Genomic DNA, 18,811 nt, shown 5'->3' with positions numbered 1-18,811 from the left:
AGGCTGGGGGCGGGGTGTTAGTGAAACAATAACATATTGTCTGATCCATTTTACACTCCATAACATTGAACATGCAAAATCAAAGTAAGAATTGTGGAATTATGAAAATCTCAGGATTGATTGACATGGTAATGATATGCAAATGGTGAAAAAATTAAAATAAAATTTCAGTGCATCTTAATTTATTTAATATCGAGTATGAGCGGCATGCACATTAATACACACACTTACATGCATTGGCTGCTACCAAAGAGATTATTAACGGTTGTCTGTGGAATGTTCTGCCATGTGAAGGCTTAGGCATGTAAATCCTCAAGATCCGCTGCTGGCAGCGCTCTTTGCTATTGATGTGTTCAATGGGAGACAAGTCCACAGACGCTGCAGGCCATGGTAGCACAAGCAATATACAACCTGACGTTACGTTGAAAAATGGTTCAGGGAACACTTTGGAGAAATGGTTAATTCAATGTAATACCGAGCTATTGTGTACCTGGAATGAAGATTAAAGGGGTCAATTTACAATACTTTATGACACCATAATCTAGGGAAATAGGACTGGTGCGATGATCTCTAGTGACAGCCTCGTCATGTCATTGCTCATGTCGCCCCCAGACCAAACTTTGGTTCATACTGCGTCCAAAACAGGAGCGGGACTCATCACTGATGAGGATAGAGCTCCAATCCAGCCTCCATTGCTCTATTCCAGTCACCAGTCTCCATCTGGAGACCATGTGGGCAACACCACGAAGAGTCCTTCATGAGGGAACAGCACACTATATTCCATATGGCACTCTTGCTCAATACTGAACATATTGAGACGTTATGAAAATTGTGTTTCTAATTTTTCATCATTCGCATATCATTAACATGTCTATGGGTGCAGTGATTTCCATAATATCATGACTTATCCTTCTTGGTGTTGCAATTTCAATGTTGAGGAGTGTATAACATTTTATATGAATAAGAGTTGTATACAGATGTAACAGATTATAAATTGGGATTGCGCTTTATTGAATAATGACTAGGGGTGTAGTTCTCTCTAGCTTGGAGTTAGAGTAGTTGTGTAGTCAGAGCAAAAAATATAACATTTAGGCAGATTATGGAGGTGAAAATGGTCTTTAAGCATGGATGAAACCTTTGACTCTGACAATCCTAGACCACAGGACACTGAGAGGTCAAATAATCACTGAACATCTGCTTCAGGAACCTAAAAAAACCCCACAAAGACTACACTACAGCTAGAACAACATATGTGCTTTGGCCATAAAACAGTAAATAGTGACAAGTCTGGGTCAACATGTTGGTAAAAGCTCTCTAGCTACTCCAAATAGCTACTATAAACATTGTGTGTATTTTGTTACAATGCCTTTCACCTATTAACTGTATAATCTATACCTATTGAGAGTGTTTTACTGCAAGGACATCTAATCAGGATTCTCAGCAAGGACATCTACATAATGCATAAGACAGAACTGGACGGCCTCCCAGGAAGCTGTGTCTAAATATATATAAAAGCACAAAATGACAAATAATAATAGTAATAATAGAATTCATCATTAATAGTAATTTTCACGTTTCCAGCCAAATATTATGAACAACTAGAATATAAATAAAAAGCTACACCAATCTTTCAGAATGTTAAGATGCCGCCGTAAAAGTGAGACGTGGTTTCCTGACGCTACGTGTGCAGCAGATATACATAAGAATTACCCCCATTGTCATTACATGGGGCGAATTTTCAGTTTTTCTTTACCACTCATAAATAAGTACTATGCAACTTATTTCTGTAGTGGATTCATTTTTCCAAAGTACCAACAAAAATCCACCCACATTAGTTAAACTTCATGTGAATGGGATACTGCGTTTAATGCATGTGACGTGTATCGTCTTTGGATTTGACACAGACTTTGGCGCAGGATCTGTGCTCAAGTCTATGTGAAATTTGAGACGTGTGAATGGAACCGAACTCTATCACCATATATTTTGTTAGTGCATGATGGGATGATTTACCATATTGAGAAAGTAGTAACTGCTGTCTTGGCTGTGGAAACAGATTGAAGTATGAAGAAGAGCTACTAGAAACTATGAAGTAGAGTAATTTGTAATTAAAGCATAATTCTACTAACAAAATCAATTTTTCTCTAATCGCACAACAATTGCCCCCTGCTGCGGTGTACTTAGCTCTAAGCTCCCCCTGCTGCATGTTCTAATGCCTTTGTCTCCATGGTTGTCAATGGCTTCATGCAGGGCTGGGATGAGAGGTGGCAAGGTAACCTACTAGGAGAGGGAGGCATGTGATAAGAAGCATACCATCATGTTTTTCTTGTTGATTCTCCAGCTATGAAAAATACAATATGGGTCTATATTCATCTTTTGGTGCACATTACAAATCTGTACAACAAAGACCCATAATATCACAGCATGCAGAAGGCATTACAGACATTAATGCTAAATATATGCAGTCTGCATTAAACAAAATGTATAAGTCATATAAAAGCTCTCTCCACTCCCAGCGATAAATCCAGAAACTAAAATCTAGGAAGATTTAAAGGGACCCTTCGCTTGTGGCCAGTGTCAGACTGGGGTGCCAAGGGCCCACCAGTAAAATTAACTTTGAGGGCCCCACTTTTTACCTGCATGCAAATATTACACTACCCTCATTCACAAATTTACCTATATCTCTATATCAGGGATGTCAAACTCAAACACACAGAGGGCCAAAATGAAAAACTTGGACAAAATCGCAGGCCAACCAGTATATAGTATAATGGGCCTCACATAGTCCTCCATACAGAATAATGGGCTCACATAGTCCTCCATACAGAATAACGGGCCCCCATAGACCTCCATACAGAATAATGGGCCCCACCTAGTTCTCCATACAATATAATCGGCCCCACAAAGTTCTACATACAGAATAATGGCCCCACATAGGTGTGGTGGTTTTCGTGTCACGTGCCAAATATAATTACCCTGTGGGCCTGATTTGGCCTATGAGCCAGAGTTTGACATGTATGCTCTATATAAAAATAAACTAGGTAGATTGGTTAATGAATGATCAGATGCTGCTTTATTCTGTACAGAGTGAATCAAGTGAATTATGCCAATTACTGCACATATAGTGGGGCTGGGAGCCCATATCTGCACAGGAGCCCACCGGGGGATTCCCCTGTTCCCCTATGGGCCAGTCCGAGCCTGTTTGTGGCAGTAAATAGCCTAAATGTTTGGCTTAGCCAGATGGATAAAAAGAATGTGTAATCTGATCTGTGGGCAGCAAGTTAAATGGGTTATATAGGGCTTTTTTTTTTCTATTGGTCTAAGAACCTACCCACAGATGGTTACTATCTACCTGCCTGTTCTGCCCTGCTATGATCTCTGCCGGCTCAGGTGGCATTTCTCCTGCTTTTTTTGACTTCATGTCAACAGAGCAGTTCTTTTTCTTCCAGTCTGCTCTCTTAACGGGGAGTCACTACAGTTAAGGCCCCGTCACACTTAGCGACACTGCAACGATCCCGACAACGATATGACCTGTCAGGGATCGTTGCTGCGTCGCTATGTGGTCGCTGGTGAGCTGTCAAACAGGCAGGCTCACCAACGATCAGGGGAGCAGCGACATCGTGGAAAGAATCTTTCCACGATGTCCTGCTCCTGGTTACGAGCCTGCTGAAGCAGGAGCAGGCTGGTAACTATGGTAAACATCGGGTTACTAGGGGCACACGCGCTCCTAGTAACCCATTGTTTATCATGGTTACCACTCTGCTACAGTGAGCGGGAGGTTACCGCTCACTTTAGCAGGCTCGTAACCATGATAAACAACGGGTTACAAGGTGCGCGTGTGCCCCTAGTAACCCGCTGTTTATCATGGTTACCAGCCTGACCGCTGCTCCCGCTGGTCACACACAGCGATGTGTGCTAACCAGCGGGAGAGCAACGAACAAAAAATGGTCCAGGACACTTTGCAGCGATCAGCGACCTCACAGCAGGGGCCTGATCGTTGCAAAGTGTCACACATAACGACATCGCTGGTGAGGTCGCTGTTGCGTCACCAAAACCGTGACACAGCAGCGATCTCGCTATGTGAGATGGGGGCTTTAGATAGTGGGAAGCCGGCTGTCAATCAGCATGACATCGGCAATCATGGGCAGCATGGTGGCTCGGCTCAGAGCTATACTGGGTTCAAATCCCACTAATGACAACATCTGCAAAGAGTTTGTATGTTCTCCCTGTGTTTTCGTGGGTTTCCTCCAGGTTCTCCGGTTTCCTCCCACATTTCAAAGACATACTGATAAGGAATATAGTTTGTGAGCCCCAATGGGGACAGCAATGATAATGTATATAAAGCGCTGTAGAATACGATGATGCTATATCAGAAAAACATAATAAATAAATGCTGCTGGGTTGACATGATATCACCGGAAGTGAGAGAATTGTCGGCAAGAGTGGTCTATAACCACTGTAACCTGGAAGAGACTGCAGAACAGGCAGATAGTTAGCAACTACCTGCTGGTAAATTCTTAGCCTAATAGTAATGAGAAAAAAAAACAAAGGCCCGGATAATCCCTACAACAGAAGAGGTGAGCAGACTGACATATAGTTTTGTAAAGAATAATTATGTATAACTTGTAATTTTACTGATTTAATTCCCCTTTTCATCCTGGGCTAAGAAGTCTAGTGAGCAGCCCTACTCATACTCAATGATTGACAGTTATGTGTGTATGCAGGAAAACACTGAAAGAGATCACCTAGTATATGCTCAGCTCCAAACACCTAACAGGGACACAGTTTTACAAAACTCTATTCAACATAAAACATAATCATATCAATATAACCATACAAAGCAAGCTGAAATCACATGGGTTTAGTTGGGTTTACATCAGGTACCTGTGGAATAAACAATATTAGTAACACTTACATCCAAACACAGCTTGCTAAACTGTTGGGTTAATAGAAGTCCTCTAAGTTCCTCTATAACTAGAACATACACGCAAGCCTATTATTGATGCTATTTTGAACAACATTTTCCATTCAGATTAAGACAATAAAAAAACACTGTGAATACCAAACTATATTAGAGAATCTAGGACAATGGCAAACAGCTACATAATTCATTGTATGTCTTTCCTGCCAAGGAATTTTGTGCACTGAATGACACAATTAAGCTTACTGTCTCATCGTTTGCTCCCCATTAAATATGCAACAGCATCAACAGTAATTGGTACATGATGACCAGAGATGCCATAGGTCATAAAAAAGTAACAGATAATGGCATACAAATTTCTTACTGGGAGAAAAGGAGCAATTGTTGGCTGATCGCTTTCTTCTAAGCCTCTGTGCCCAGGACAAACCCTGGGAGAGTGGAGCTTGGCAATTGGAGTTTTTCCTATGCAGTTGAGAATTAGGATGGCTCCTCTAGGGCTCTGTAATAAAGCTTAGTGTAAATGTTTTCCCCTAAACGTTGTAGAGTACATACTCATTGGACATTGGAGCTCCTTTTCTATCTTATCAGACCTTATCAACTGACTGCAGAAAAATTAGCAACATTCTATCTTCGATTGTTCATTCTGAAGATACTCCCTTAATTTGCTGACGTCCACTGACCTAAAATGATGCTGACCTGAACATGGAAAATTCTTCCAAGTCAAGAACGACGACAAACAAGGAAAAAGGGCTAAACAAATCCCTAGAACCTGGTAATCCATGCACGTGAAAAATTGACATTAGTGCTTGCTTTCTATATTTTCCATGTTTCCATTTGTACTGTTGGGTGACTAAAAAAGATCAAGTTGACCAATAATGTAGTCTAACTGGATCCTACAGTATTTCATTCACCTTTCTAATAAAGTATGTTGTACATTAACTAGAGTAAGTTCTGCTTCACTGTAGATTTTAACCAAATTGAAAGGTATTTGTTAAGCAGAAATTCGAGGCACTAACATTTATCACATATCCATGGGACAGTTACTTTTTATGTTGGTGGCCATTCACATTATGCAACTTTCACTTGACAAAGGCAGTGCCGAAAAGTGAATGCTGTAGCTGTATACAACCCTTTTTAAGATGAGATCTACATATTCCCCTTTCTCCACTTCAGACTTGAGCACTTGGAAAAACAGACAGAAGCTGCACCATATTTAGCATGGTGGTGAATGCTATTAAATAAATATTTCACATCTTGCCAGGCATAAAAGGCACTTTTTTCTTCCTTATGTCTCCTCTTGGCTGGACTATTTTTCACCATTAATTTATGCCAAAATATTGGAGCATGTTATTAATAAGTCATATGTATTTTACAGTTCATTTTAGTCTTAACCTCCTTTTAATACATCTTTCAAAACTGTCTGATTTAATACTGTATATCCTAAATATAATAAATCTGGTGCACACCATGTACTCCAATTTTTTTTTTAGCAATTTGAGACAGAATTATGGTGCCATTTTGCACGGTACTTTGCAAAACTTTGCTTTTAAAACTTCTAGGTACACTTGCACACAGTATCTGAAGGAATTCTGAAAGGAGGTTGTTCTAAACATCTTGGAAAACTAACTACAGATCTGTGGATGTAGGCCTGTGCAAATCCTTCTATTTCTTCATGTAATCCCATACAGACCCAATGATGTTGAGATCAGGGCTTTGTGGGTACCGTATCATCACTTTCAGGACTCCTTGCTTGTTTTTATGCTAAAGATAGTTATTGATGACATTTGTTGTATGTTTGAGATTGTTGTTCTGTTGCAGAAATTTGGAGCCAATCAGATGCCTCAGTGGTGGTATTGCTTGATGGAAAAGTATCTTTCTGTGTTTATCAGAGCATTGAAGACACCAAAAAAGGCAACTTTGAGGACAGTAAACACAAACACAGTGGTCATGGTCATCCAAAGAAAATTAATGCAGCAGATAAGACACCTCATACGTACTTTCCTTCAAAATCAGAAGATGTCCAGCTCTGACATCAGCTCAGAACTGGCAGTGGGACCAACCTACACCCATCTACTGTTCTTAGAAGTCTGGCCAGACGTGGTCTCCATGGAAAAATTGCAGCCAAAAAGCCATACCTTTAACATGGAAATAAGGCCAAGTGACTAAACATAGGAACTGGGGTGCAGAAAATATAGGAATTGGGGTGCAGAAAAATGGCATTAGGTGCTTTGGACTGATGAATAAAAATATGAAATAGTTGGCTGTAACAGAATGCAGTATGTTTGCCAAAGGGCTGGAGAATGGAACAATAATGATTGTCTGCAGGCAACAGTGAAGCATGGTGGAAGTTCCTTGCAAGTTTGGGGCTGCATTTCAGTTAATGGTCATGTCAGGATTAATGGTGTCCTAAATGTTAAGAAATAAAGGTTGATACTTATCCATCATATAACAAGGCATCTGATTGGCTCCAAATTTATACTGCAGCAGTACAACGACCCAAATATACAGCCAATGTCATTAAGAATTATCTTCAGTGTAAAGAAGAACAAGGAATCCTGGAAGTGATGATATGGCTCCCACAGAGCTCTGATCTCATCAACATCATCAAGTCTATGTGGGATTACATGAAGAGACAGAAGCAAGTCGGCATCCACACAAAATCTGTGGTTTGTTCTCCACGATGCTTCAAACAACCTCCATGCAGAGATCCTTCAAAAAGTGAGAGCAAGTGTACCTAAGAGAATGGATGCATTGATGCTGTTTTGAAGACAATAATTAATTTGATTTAGATTTCTATTTTGTTCATTCATTTCGCATTTTGTTAGCTGATAAACAGCGGTGTTGGCACTGTCTCTCCCAGGGATCACGTGACATTATTATGTCACACGATCCTTGCAGCCAATCAATGCTGGCTTCAACCTCCCCACCTTTGGATGAATTACATACATCCCGAGAAAGTGAAAGAGCGGCAGCTGGTTAGCCGCAAGGATTGTGTGACATAACAATGTCACAGGATCCCTGGGAGAGCCAGTGCTGATACCGCTGGAAAAGCACTGGCACTAAAGGTGATTATAAGTGTTATTATTTTACAAGGGGGAAACATAGGCATTAAGAAGGGAAGCAATTGCCTCAGTAGTAGACAACCCCTTTAACACTTCTATTTTTTAAAGTATCCTCACTTTGCAGCATTTCTTACACAACTGACTAACCCTTCTGCGCACTAATCTATATATATTATACTTCATCTTCACAGTTCCACTTTACACTTTACTTTCTGAGTCAGGTATATGAGTGATCAATAAAAAATGACAGCAATGTAGGTGGTGACATTGACCTGTCCTTAACGCATTCCTATATTGAGACACAGCTCTGTTCAGAGGAGTATATTTGCCCAAAGGCTAGAATACAGTGGACATCTTACCTGTCTGACAGGTGGATTTGCCAGTGCAAAAAACATCTGATAACTGGCTATTAAATAGGCAAGGTGTAACAGGTTACTATTATTTATGTATTTCACAACAAGTAGTCTTACAAGAACGCCATGAATATATTTATATCATATTATATAACCTAAATGAGTTCATGTGCTTTAGTCAAAGGACACTTAATGAATGTCACCGCTGCATGCTAGTACATCCCTTATATTTCTTTATCCTAGCTATTAGTAAATTATAGCTCCTATGATCCTATCAACATAGAAATATGATGTTTAGCCATAATGGCCAATTATATTTGTGACCATACACCAATTCTCCAGTGCTAACACTTTTACAATTGGGGTGGCAATCTGATTAACTGGGGGAAGCAATCAAGCAAGAGTTATATCTATTATATTATGCCCTCATACCTCCAAATGAAGTTTTTACAAAGTTCTATTCTGAAAAAAAAAACTGTAGTTTTGCAATGGTAAAATTGGGTATCAATGTCATGCTGCAGGTCAGCACCATATTAATATTGTAACAACTGGTGAATACCATTAAGTACCAATGCTAAATATCAAAAGTCCTTCACAAGCTGATCATGGGGAAGAAGGCAGAAGAAGATCAGGGGAAGAAGACACTCAGTTTGGTAACGCAAGCTCTCCATAATGTGCTTGGAATGGAATGGGGGTGGTGGGGGCTTGCTACTAGCCGACCCCTCCCATGATGTGCTCGCTGGTGTTGTATGTGCTGCTACAGGCAAAGGAAACCAGAATGGAGTACCCATTAAAAGGAATAACAGTTTATGCTTTCTATTGTTTTCCCGACAGCTCTTGCCGTTCTCAACTACAATTGACTTGTTGGAACCAATTCTTTACAATCTGGCAATTCCTTATCATTTATGTCACCATTTTTAGCTCTATGACATCAGTGTGTGAACACCTGTGTCTCTGGGCTGCACTTTCCCACTATAACGGAGTGCTTATACATTTGTGCATGGAGCCAAGCGCTCAGATATAACATGTTTCACTATGAGTACTACAGAGTTCAGCCCAGCCCTAGGAGCAACACACAATAACATTGTCGCTTGACCAAGACCAATTCATTCCCTAAACCAGCATGATGTGATACAGCAAGCACGTCTCTATCATCATAAACCTGATATTAACACTAATTATTAAATAGGACTTTATCATTTACCATCCTAAACAAAATCGAATCAACGCTTGGGAGTAGAAAATGCACCTTTCTAGGCTACATTGGTGAGCAGATCCTCCTATAGGCTAGCAAAGCGCTGTTGTTAGGCAATGACATCAGTTCTTTACTGAACTTAGGAGACAGTCATGTTCATGGAGAAGTGGATGGGTAGATGGATAGAAGATAGATAGATAGATAGATAGATAGATAGATAGATAAATAGATAGATAGAGATAAATATGGATAGCTATAGATAGATAGATAGATAATAGATAGATAGATGATGGATAGAGATAGATAGATGATGGATAGATATAGATAGATATAGATAGATAATAGATAGAGATAGATAGATATAGATAGAGATAGATAGATATAGATAGATAGATATGGATAGATAGATGATGGATAGAGATAGATAGATATAGATAGATAATAGATAGCGATAGATAGATAGATAGATATAGATAGATAATAGATAGAGATAGATAGATATGGATAGATATAGATAGAGATAGATAGATAGATATAGATGATAGATAATAGATAGAGATAGATAGATATGGATAGATATAGATAGAGATGGATAGATATGGAAAGATAGATAGATAGATAGATAGATAGAGATAGATATGGATAGAGATAGATAGATAGATAGATATGGATAGAGATAGATAGATAGATATGGATAGAGATAGATAGATATGGATAGAGATAGATAGATATAGATAGATAGATATGGATAGAGATAGATAGATAGATATGGATAGAGATAGATATAGATAGAGATAGATATGGATAGAGATAGATAGATAGATAGATAGATATGGATAGAGATAGATAGATAGATAGATATGGATAGAGATAGATAGATAGGTATGGATAGAGATAGATAGATAGATATGGATAGAGATAGATAGATATGGATAGAGATAGATAGATAGATAGAGAGAGATAGATATGGATAGAGACAGATAGATAGATAGATAGATAGATAGATAGATAGATATAGATATGGATAGAGATAGATAGATAGATATGGATAGAGATAGATAGATATAGATAGAGATAGATATGGATAGAGATAGATAGATAGATATGGATAGAGATAGATAGATATGGATAGAGATAGATAGATATGGATATCTTGCCACATGATGATACATTGCTAGTATATCTAAAATGTAAAGTTGTCCCAGTGCACAGAACAAGGCCTGCCTTTATTAGATAAAAAATCCAGGCTACATACAGTTCTTCACACACTATAGACAATGATACTATAGATATAGTCCAGTGCTGAAGAACAATGATTTCATTATTAATAAAGGTCTGGGGAAAGAGTTGGTTGTATACAAGGAGCATCACATGGACAATACATTGTGTCAGAGCAAACAATGAGAAGAATAAAGTAGGCTGCATCTATACGAATCCATAAGTAATGGTGAGCAGTGCAGGTACACTAGCACCCTGCAGACCCCGGAGAGCCGGCGCAATGCTCTGCAGCCTCCCCACACATGGCTGGTGGCCCTGGCATGTACTTACAGTTGGTGCTCATGATGCCAGGCTCTTGCTCTCACCCGCTCTGCTTCTGCTGTCTGCCCTGTGTGCTGAATCCTGCCGTGTCCTCGCTTACAAGCTCCTTCCCATGCCAGCCATCCCCGGGCACAGCCACCTCTGCTCTCAGGTAGTCAGAGGCTGGAGGAGGGCACGGTGCCAGCAGGAGGACAATACTGACAGGGAGGTGACTGATGCCACCTTCTCACTGCACACGCCTACAGCCACACACTGACTGTCACTGTCACCGCAGCACAGGAGCGTGGAGCTCTCCCAGCACTCGGGGGTGTGGACTGTGGAGACAGAGGGGGAGGCAGATACACCGCGCAGACCTCACTGCTCTGATCCCTGCCGTGTGCAGCTGCTCTCTGTTCTCCGCTGGTGGCAGCCAGTCTAAGGCTATCACTGGGAATCCTCCGGGACATTCCCATGATAGGATCACGGTGACCGGGGCTGCGATTACCGGCACGAACTGAGCCGGATAGTGCGTGGTCTGCTGCCACCTGCTGGTCAGACCGCATGGCGGCATCAAAGAGAGCAGCGGCTGCCTGGGCTGCACATGGCCCTGGGCAGTGAGGTAATGCTCAGCGGGGTGCCATGTAGTGCCACATAGTGCCATATAGTGTCACATAGTGCTATATAGTGTTATATAGTGCCATATAGTGTCACATAGTGCCATATAGTGTCATATAGTGTCACATAGTGCCATATAGTGCTATATAGTGTCATATTGTGCCATATAGTGCCATATAGTGTCACAAAGTGCCATATAGTGTCATATAGTGTCATATAGTGTCACATAGTGCCATATAGTGCTATATAGTGTCATATAGTGTCACATAGTGCCATATAGTGCCATATAGTGCTATATAGTCCCACATAGTGCCATATTGTGCCATATAGTGCCAAGGCTTAGCTGATACTTTTACTTGGTATATTTACATTTTTTCTTGCAATTTTCAATATTCCTTGTCTTCTTAAATGGGTTGTGTGGTGAAAACCAATTATCATCCATAGCTCACTGGTGGGGATCAGTCACTGGTGGGTGTCCGTTTGTTGGGAATCCGCATTGATCAGCAGAACTGGGAATTTTTATCTTGGACGGAGAACAGTTATCCCCATTGCAAATTGGCGCAGCAGATCAGACGCCCGAACGCTGCGCCAGTCACCGGGGGGTCACCAGGAGTAGCTGACGGCAGCACTCAGCGGCCCCATAGTGACTGAATGGAGCGGCGGTCGAGCATGAGCAATGCCACTCTATTCCGCAATGGGGATAACAGTGTCCTGGAATTGAATTTTACAAAAAAAAATTCTCCAGAATGTGGACGTTTTGTAATTCACAGCTCACAAATTCAGCAAAATGGCGGCCAAATGTGACCACCATTTTGCTGCCATATAGACGGCCAGGCTTGTTTAGCTTAGAAAAACGACGCCTCAGAGGGGTTCTCATTTACATGTATAAATATATGTGTGGTCAGTACAAAGTACTGGCACATGGCTTATTCCTTCCAAAGACCATACTGAGGTCCAGGGGGCACTCATTACGGGTGGAAGAAAGGCGATTCCGGCACCTAAACAGCAAAGGGTTCTTTACAGTCAGAGCAGTCAGACTGTGGAATACCCGACCACAAGAGGTAGTAATGGCTGACACTAGAACAGCTTTTATAAAGGGGCTGGATGATTTCCTCACAACAAATGGCATTGTGGGTTATAAATCTAGCGATAAAGAGTGTATAACTGGGGGAGGAAGGTTGAACTTGATCCTCTATAACCATGTAACAATATGACAGCATTATATTACAAACAGTACCTAATGAGTGTTATACATTGGTCAAATACTTCCACAGAGCGCCCACAACATGCTGATGAATAGAGAGTACCATATGTTGGCTACAAAGCCATATTATGTCTATAGAGAGATAAACAATCCCCTCATAGCACCAACTGGGGACAGCAAAGTTTTATGGTGAACATACAAAGCAAAAATGTGCCCAGTCCCAAATGGTCCAACAATAACCATCCTATGCTGTGCCCACATGTAGCCATCCTGTGCCCATGTACTTTTGTTTCCACCATCCGTCATTAAAGCGAATCTGTCAACAGGATTTTGCTACATCATCTGAGAGCAGAATATTGTAGGAAAAGAGACCCTGATTCAAACGATGTATCACTTAAGATTACTGGGTGCAGCAGTTGTGACACAATCAGAGTTTGTAGATTTAGCATGTAGCAGAGCTCAGAAAGCTAAACCCACCCAAACCACAGCGTTATGTTTACATTCAGCTTAGAGGAGGGATGCATGTTTGAACCAGAGCTTGTGTGCACTGTGGTCCAGGCAGTGATAATCTCCTGGTGATAAAACCTTCATTGTAAGTAAACAAGAGCACACAGCCTAATAAGTGACACATGGTTGAATTCAGTGTCCCAGCTGCTACCTCATACTGTCCTCAAATTACATAGCAAAATTCCACTGACAGATTCCCTTTAATAGTGAAACAAACAAACAAAAAAATGAAACTGGACTTTTCACAAATTTCCAGGTGGGAAGTTACTCCTCTGACAAGTGATGCAGTTATTATCAGTGTTTTCTTAGGTCTTATTAGTATCTATTTTAACATTCTTTTACATCTATTCCTTTATTTCTGTCTTTCCAATGTGAAAATATTTAATGTGATGGTTCATTAAGAGTGCTGCACCTGAGGTTTCATGCCTCTGAGCCATATCTCTTCTGCCTGGCTTCATGATGCTTGTGTTTTTTTGAGTGTGTTTTTTCATATATCACAGTTAGGACAGACAAAAGCTCTAAATTAGGGGAATCATTGCATGATATATTCACACATCATTGCAATATATACATAAATAACTGTATGTGTCTCAGAGTTTTGCAAAGTTCCACTTGTGGTCTGACAGACAATGCAAAGTAAAAGTATTATCTTAGTTCCTTTAGGACAGGACTCTTCAATTTGTGGCCCCCAAATGTTAACAAATCACAACTAAGTATTATGGTGATTAAAAGGGCACATTATTGATGGCCTATCAGTAGGCCATACATATCAGATTGGTGGGGGTTCAACTCTCTGCACCTGTTGATCAGATGTTTGCATCACTTACATTGCTTCAGCTACCTGCCTGCCAAGTAAATGCTATAATGCAGCAATACACAGCATAGCCGCTACTAAGTAGATGGCAGGCAAGTATACAGTAAAGAGAAATAAATATTGAGCTGTGGCGCTTGATTGAGCACCAGAGACATTTCAAACAGCTGATTAGCAAGAGTCGGACTCCAATTGATCTAATACTGATGGCTTAAGGGTAGGAAATCAGTATTGCGATCCCTTTAAAAGCCAATGTGGCACAGGCTAGAGACCACTGCTTTTGCAGTACATCACACAAGGAGATAGCTAGTTGACTTTTTATTAAATGTGAATAGGCTGTCATACATGCAAAAATAAGGTGCATTATTTAATAATAAATATTTGAATGAAACTCAATGTAGCTGCAGAATAAAATTCTCTGTGAAGTCTGAAATAGCTCTAGAAGAATGAGTTTTTAAAATATCCAGTGTCTTAACCCAAAATGGAACATGCAAAATGAATACACAGGTCCGGTGTACTATTAGCACTGTGCCATTTGACTAATAAGAAAAATCAAATAGAGCGGACGCATAGTTTAAGTCCACAGTATTGAGGATTGGAGAGTAACCTCCACCTCTCCCTCTCAGCGGTGCTTGGGAAGCTGCTGTGGCACCACAGTTTTATAAAAGAGAATCTGTCAGCAGGATTTCGCCCCCCAAAAACTATTTATAAGGGCATGTAGTTCTTTCAAAGTCAAGCCCAGCAATACCTTTACATGGCTACTAGTCTGTGCTTCCATTACTGATAAATCAGCGTTTGAATTGATATACCAAATTGGCTAAAGGTCTATTATAGATCTTAAGCATTTGTCACTCCAGCTCTATTCCCCAGCCAGCGGTGCTTTCTCCTACTTGACTGAAGTCACACAGCTTAGAAGCTGTTAGTCAAGCAGGAGGAGGCGACACTGGGCAGGGAATAGAGCTGGAGTGACATAGGCTTCAGATCTATTGCCTCATCTGCATATCAATTCAAATGTTGACTTTTCAGTAACAGAGAAACTGACGGTCTAGGTAAAGGTATTGATGGACTTATATGTGAAAGAGCTACATGTACATATAAATAGTTGGTGGGGGGGGTGAAATCATGCTGACAGATTCCCTTTAAAGAAGTTGTCAAGGGAAAAACAGTAAGGGCCTATCCAAAAAAAAACTAATAAACAACCACTTTAGGAAGTGAAGCACAGAATGAAATTTTGAAGGATGCTGTAAGGCACATGTCAACATCAGAAGAAATCAAGAGATTGCCCGGTATTAAGAAGTCTCCTGACATTCATGCATGCACAAAAAAGTAAGAAAGAGGCAGAGACTTACTGCATTATTTTCTGTGTACTGGATACAAGCAACTTGTATTGTACTTTGTACTGACCACACATATATTTATACATGTAAATGAGATCTCCTATGAGGCGTCGTTTTTCTAAGCAGAAAATTCCTTTGCCAAGCAATAGTTGGAGTAACCCTGGATAAGAATCAACACAATGTTCTTATCTAGAGAACAAAAACATCGCAACCTATAAAAAAATAGGCAAGACACTATCTTTAATATCCTAGGAAGGGAGGAAAAACTCATGGATGAGGATGATCATGTGGTCAGATGTGGACTCCATGGTTTACTCCATATATGTTGTTCTGCTGAGAAACATGTGTCTCACACAGATTTATTGAGGATATTGCTAGAATTCAGTAGTCGGAGAGGTAGAGTACAGACAAAACATGACATGCTCTACTGAGTGGAACCATAGACCCACAGTGTTATGTTACAGTGTTGAATGTATTTCCCTAGCAGAACATCCAGCCTTAACAAATGAATAAAGCTCTTTATGTGTCAGATAGAGAAATGGAATGTTCCTGCACTAATCTTGGAAACCATTGCCCCTCCATGTATATAGAAATCATGCCCATGGCCGTTTGTTGCTTTGTACAGCATGGTAGGAAGTCTAATCTTCTTTTGGTTGCAGAGAACCTTCATAATGCGCAAAATATATTACTGAAGAAAGCCAAACTTTAAGCAGAAACAGGGGCGGACCTACCGTCCATGCAGCTTGTTCATTGAACGGGGGGCCCCCTGGGCCCCTCCAGTCTCCAGCAGGGCCGCCATCAGGGCATGACTGTCCTGACTCCAGTATGGGGCCCCCTCTTGTGCGTCTCCTCATGGGGCCCCCGCAGGGCCGGCGTCTGCACCCGGCGCACCCGGGTAAATGCCGGGGCCCTGAGCAGGCTTGGGGGGCCCTCACCGTTGGGCACCCCACGCGCTATGGGACCCGTGAGCGGAGGAGAGCAGTGTCAGCGCTTGCTCTCCCCTCTTGCTCAGGGCCCCGGCGCCCGGCACAACACTTACCTCTCCCCGTGCCTCCGCAGCAGCTCCTGCATCCTCCGCGGCTGCTGCACTGTGACGTCTCAGGTCAGAGGGTGCGGTGACGTCTTTACACCGCGCTCTCTCCTGAGCAGTCAGAGCGCAGAGCGGGAAGACGCTGGCGACGCTGGAGTCCGAAGCAGTGGCAGCAGGTGAGACGTGAGGTGAGTATTTGATTTTTTTTTTATTGTATGGAGGCCTGTGGCAGTATAAGGGAGGGGGGTGAGGTGGGGGTGTGTGATATCCTGCCTGGGGCATTATAAGGGGGGGGGGGTGACATCCTGCATGGGGCATTATAAGTGGGGGTGTGTGTGTGACATCCTGCATGGGGCATTATAAGGGGGGGTGACATCCTTCATGGGGCATTATAAGGGGGGGGATGTGACATCCTGCATGGGGCATTATAAGGGGGGGTGACATCCTGCATGGGGCATTATAAGGGAGGGGGGGTGACATCCTGCATGGGGCAGTATAAGGGAGGGGGTGTGTGTGACATCCTGCATGGGGCATTATAAGGAAGGGAGGGTGTGTGTCATCCTGCATGGTGCATTATAAGGGGAGGTGACATCCTATATGGGGGGGGGAAACAGCCTGCATGGGGCATTATTTGTGGGGAACAGCCTGCGTTGGCCATTATGTGGGGGGAACAGCCTGCATGGGGCATTATGTGTGGGGAACAGACTGCATGGAGAGTTACATGGGGGCCAGTATTCTGTATGGAGCGTTATATGGGGGCCAGTATCCTGCATGGAGCGTTATATGGGGGCCAGTATCCTGCATGGAGCGTTATATGGGGGCCAGTATTTTGTATGGAGCGTTATATGGGGGCCAGTATTCTGTATGGAGCGTTATATGGTGGCCAGTATCCTGTATGGAGCGTTATATGGGGGCCAGTATTCCGTATGGAGCGTTATATGGGGGCCAGTATCCTGTATGGAGTCTTATATGGGAGCCAGTATTCCGTATGGAGCGTTATATGAGGGCCAGTATTCTGTATGGAGCATTATATGGGGGCCAGTATTCTGCATGGAGCATTATATGGGGGCCAGTATCCTGTATGGAGCATTATATGGGAGCCAGTATCCTGTATGGAGCGTTATATGGGAGCCAGTATTCTGTATGGAGCGTTATATGGGGACCAGTATCCTGTATGGAGCATTTTATGGGGGCCAGTATTCTGTATGGAGCATTTTATGGGGGCCAGTCTCCTGTATGGAGCATTTTATGGGGGCCAGTATACTATGTGGAGCGATTCGCTATTTTCTGAGCTATTGTGGAATTTACAATAGATATCACTCATGTAATGTAAGAAGTGAAATCTTTGCATTGTACTATATATATATTTCTCTTCGGTATCTGTGTATCATGAATCGTGGTATGTGTTAAAGGGGCCCACTGAGACTCTTTCGCCCGGGGCACACAAAAACTTGGAGCCGGCCCTGGGCCCCCGGCCCCATGCTGAGCGCTAAGCGCCGGGACATCTCAGCGCTGCTTTCCTCTGTGTAGCAGTGCAGCGCTGCTGCGGCAGCGCCTTCATGGTTCCCCTGACTTCCTGTCATGTGACGGCGCCGTCACATGGCCGGAAGTCAGGAGAACCTGGTGGCAGCGACGTGGACGAGCGCCAGGTTTCTGCAGGGATCGCATGGGGGTAAGTATTAGGCTGCGTGCCCACGATGCATTTTTCATGCGTTTCCGCTGCGGAATTTCCGCAGCGGAAACGCATCAAAAGCGCTTGGTAATCCGCACCCCATGGTCCCCAATGGCATTCCGCAATGTCAATGCACATGCTGCGGATTTTTCCACAGCGTTTCTGCTGCGCTCATAAATCCGCAGCATGTTCATTAATTTTGCGGAAGCACAGCGGAAGCGCCGCCATTGACTTGCATTGAGACGCATAGAATCCGTGTCTGTACATTTGTACACGCGGATTATATGCGTTTCAATGTGCGGATGGTACCCAAGTCTGGAGGAGAGAAGACTCTCATCCAGACCTGGGTACCATTGTACCTGTAAAAAAAAGAATAAAATAAATAAAGTTTATATTCACCTTTCCGACGGCTCTCTCTGCATGCCGGCATCGCTGAAGGACCTTCGGTGACGTCACAGTCATGTGACCGCAGGCCCTTCACCGCTGTGTCTCGCGATATGCTGGCAGCCAGGAACCAGACAGGAACGATCGCTGCAGCACACGCCGGGGCATCGGGGGTGAGTATAGCTTTATTTTAAGCATTGTTTTA

The 18,811-nt window shown here is 42.4% G+C and overlaps 1 protein-coding gene across 3 annotated transcripts in view; it reads right to left on the bottom strand.

Moving 5' to 3' along the window:
• The window catches only part of ABLIM3 (actin binding LIM protein family member 3), a 266,409-nt gene extending 254,826 nt beyond the window's left edge, over nucleotides 1-11,583 (bottom strand). For all 3 annotated transcript variants that reach the window (XR_012251181.1, XM_073651326.1, XM_073651325.1), the window contains exon 1: nucleotides 11,077-11,583. Coding sequence is in view for 2 of the 3 variants with exons in the window: in XM_073651326.1 (XP_073507427.1) it covers nucleotides 11,077-11,089 (13 nt within the window). In the remaining variant the exon portion in view is untranslated. The remainder of the gene's footprint in view (nucleotides 1-11,076) is intronic.
• Between the last annotated feature and the right edge of the window lie 7,228 nt (nucleotides 11,584-18,811).

Source organism: Phyllobates terribilis, unplaced genomic scaffold, assembly GCF_046119375.1.
Source record: "Phyllobates terribilis strain yellow unplaced genomic scaffold, ASM4611937v1 Scaffold_11__3_contigs__length_659146591, whole genome shotgun sequence".
Lineage (NCBI taxonomy): Eukaryota > Metazoa > Chordata > Amphibia > Anura > Dendrobatidae > Phyllobates > Phyllobates terribilis.
The sequence above is the reverse complement of the archived record's forward strand: the minus strand, read 5'-3'. Positions and strand labels throughout refer to the sequence as shown.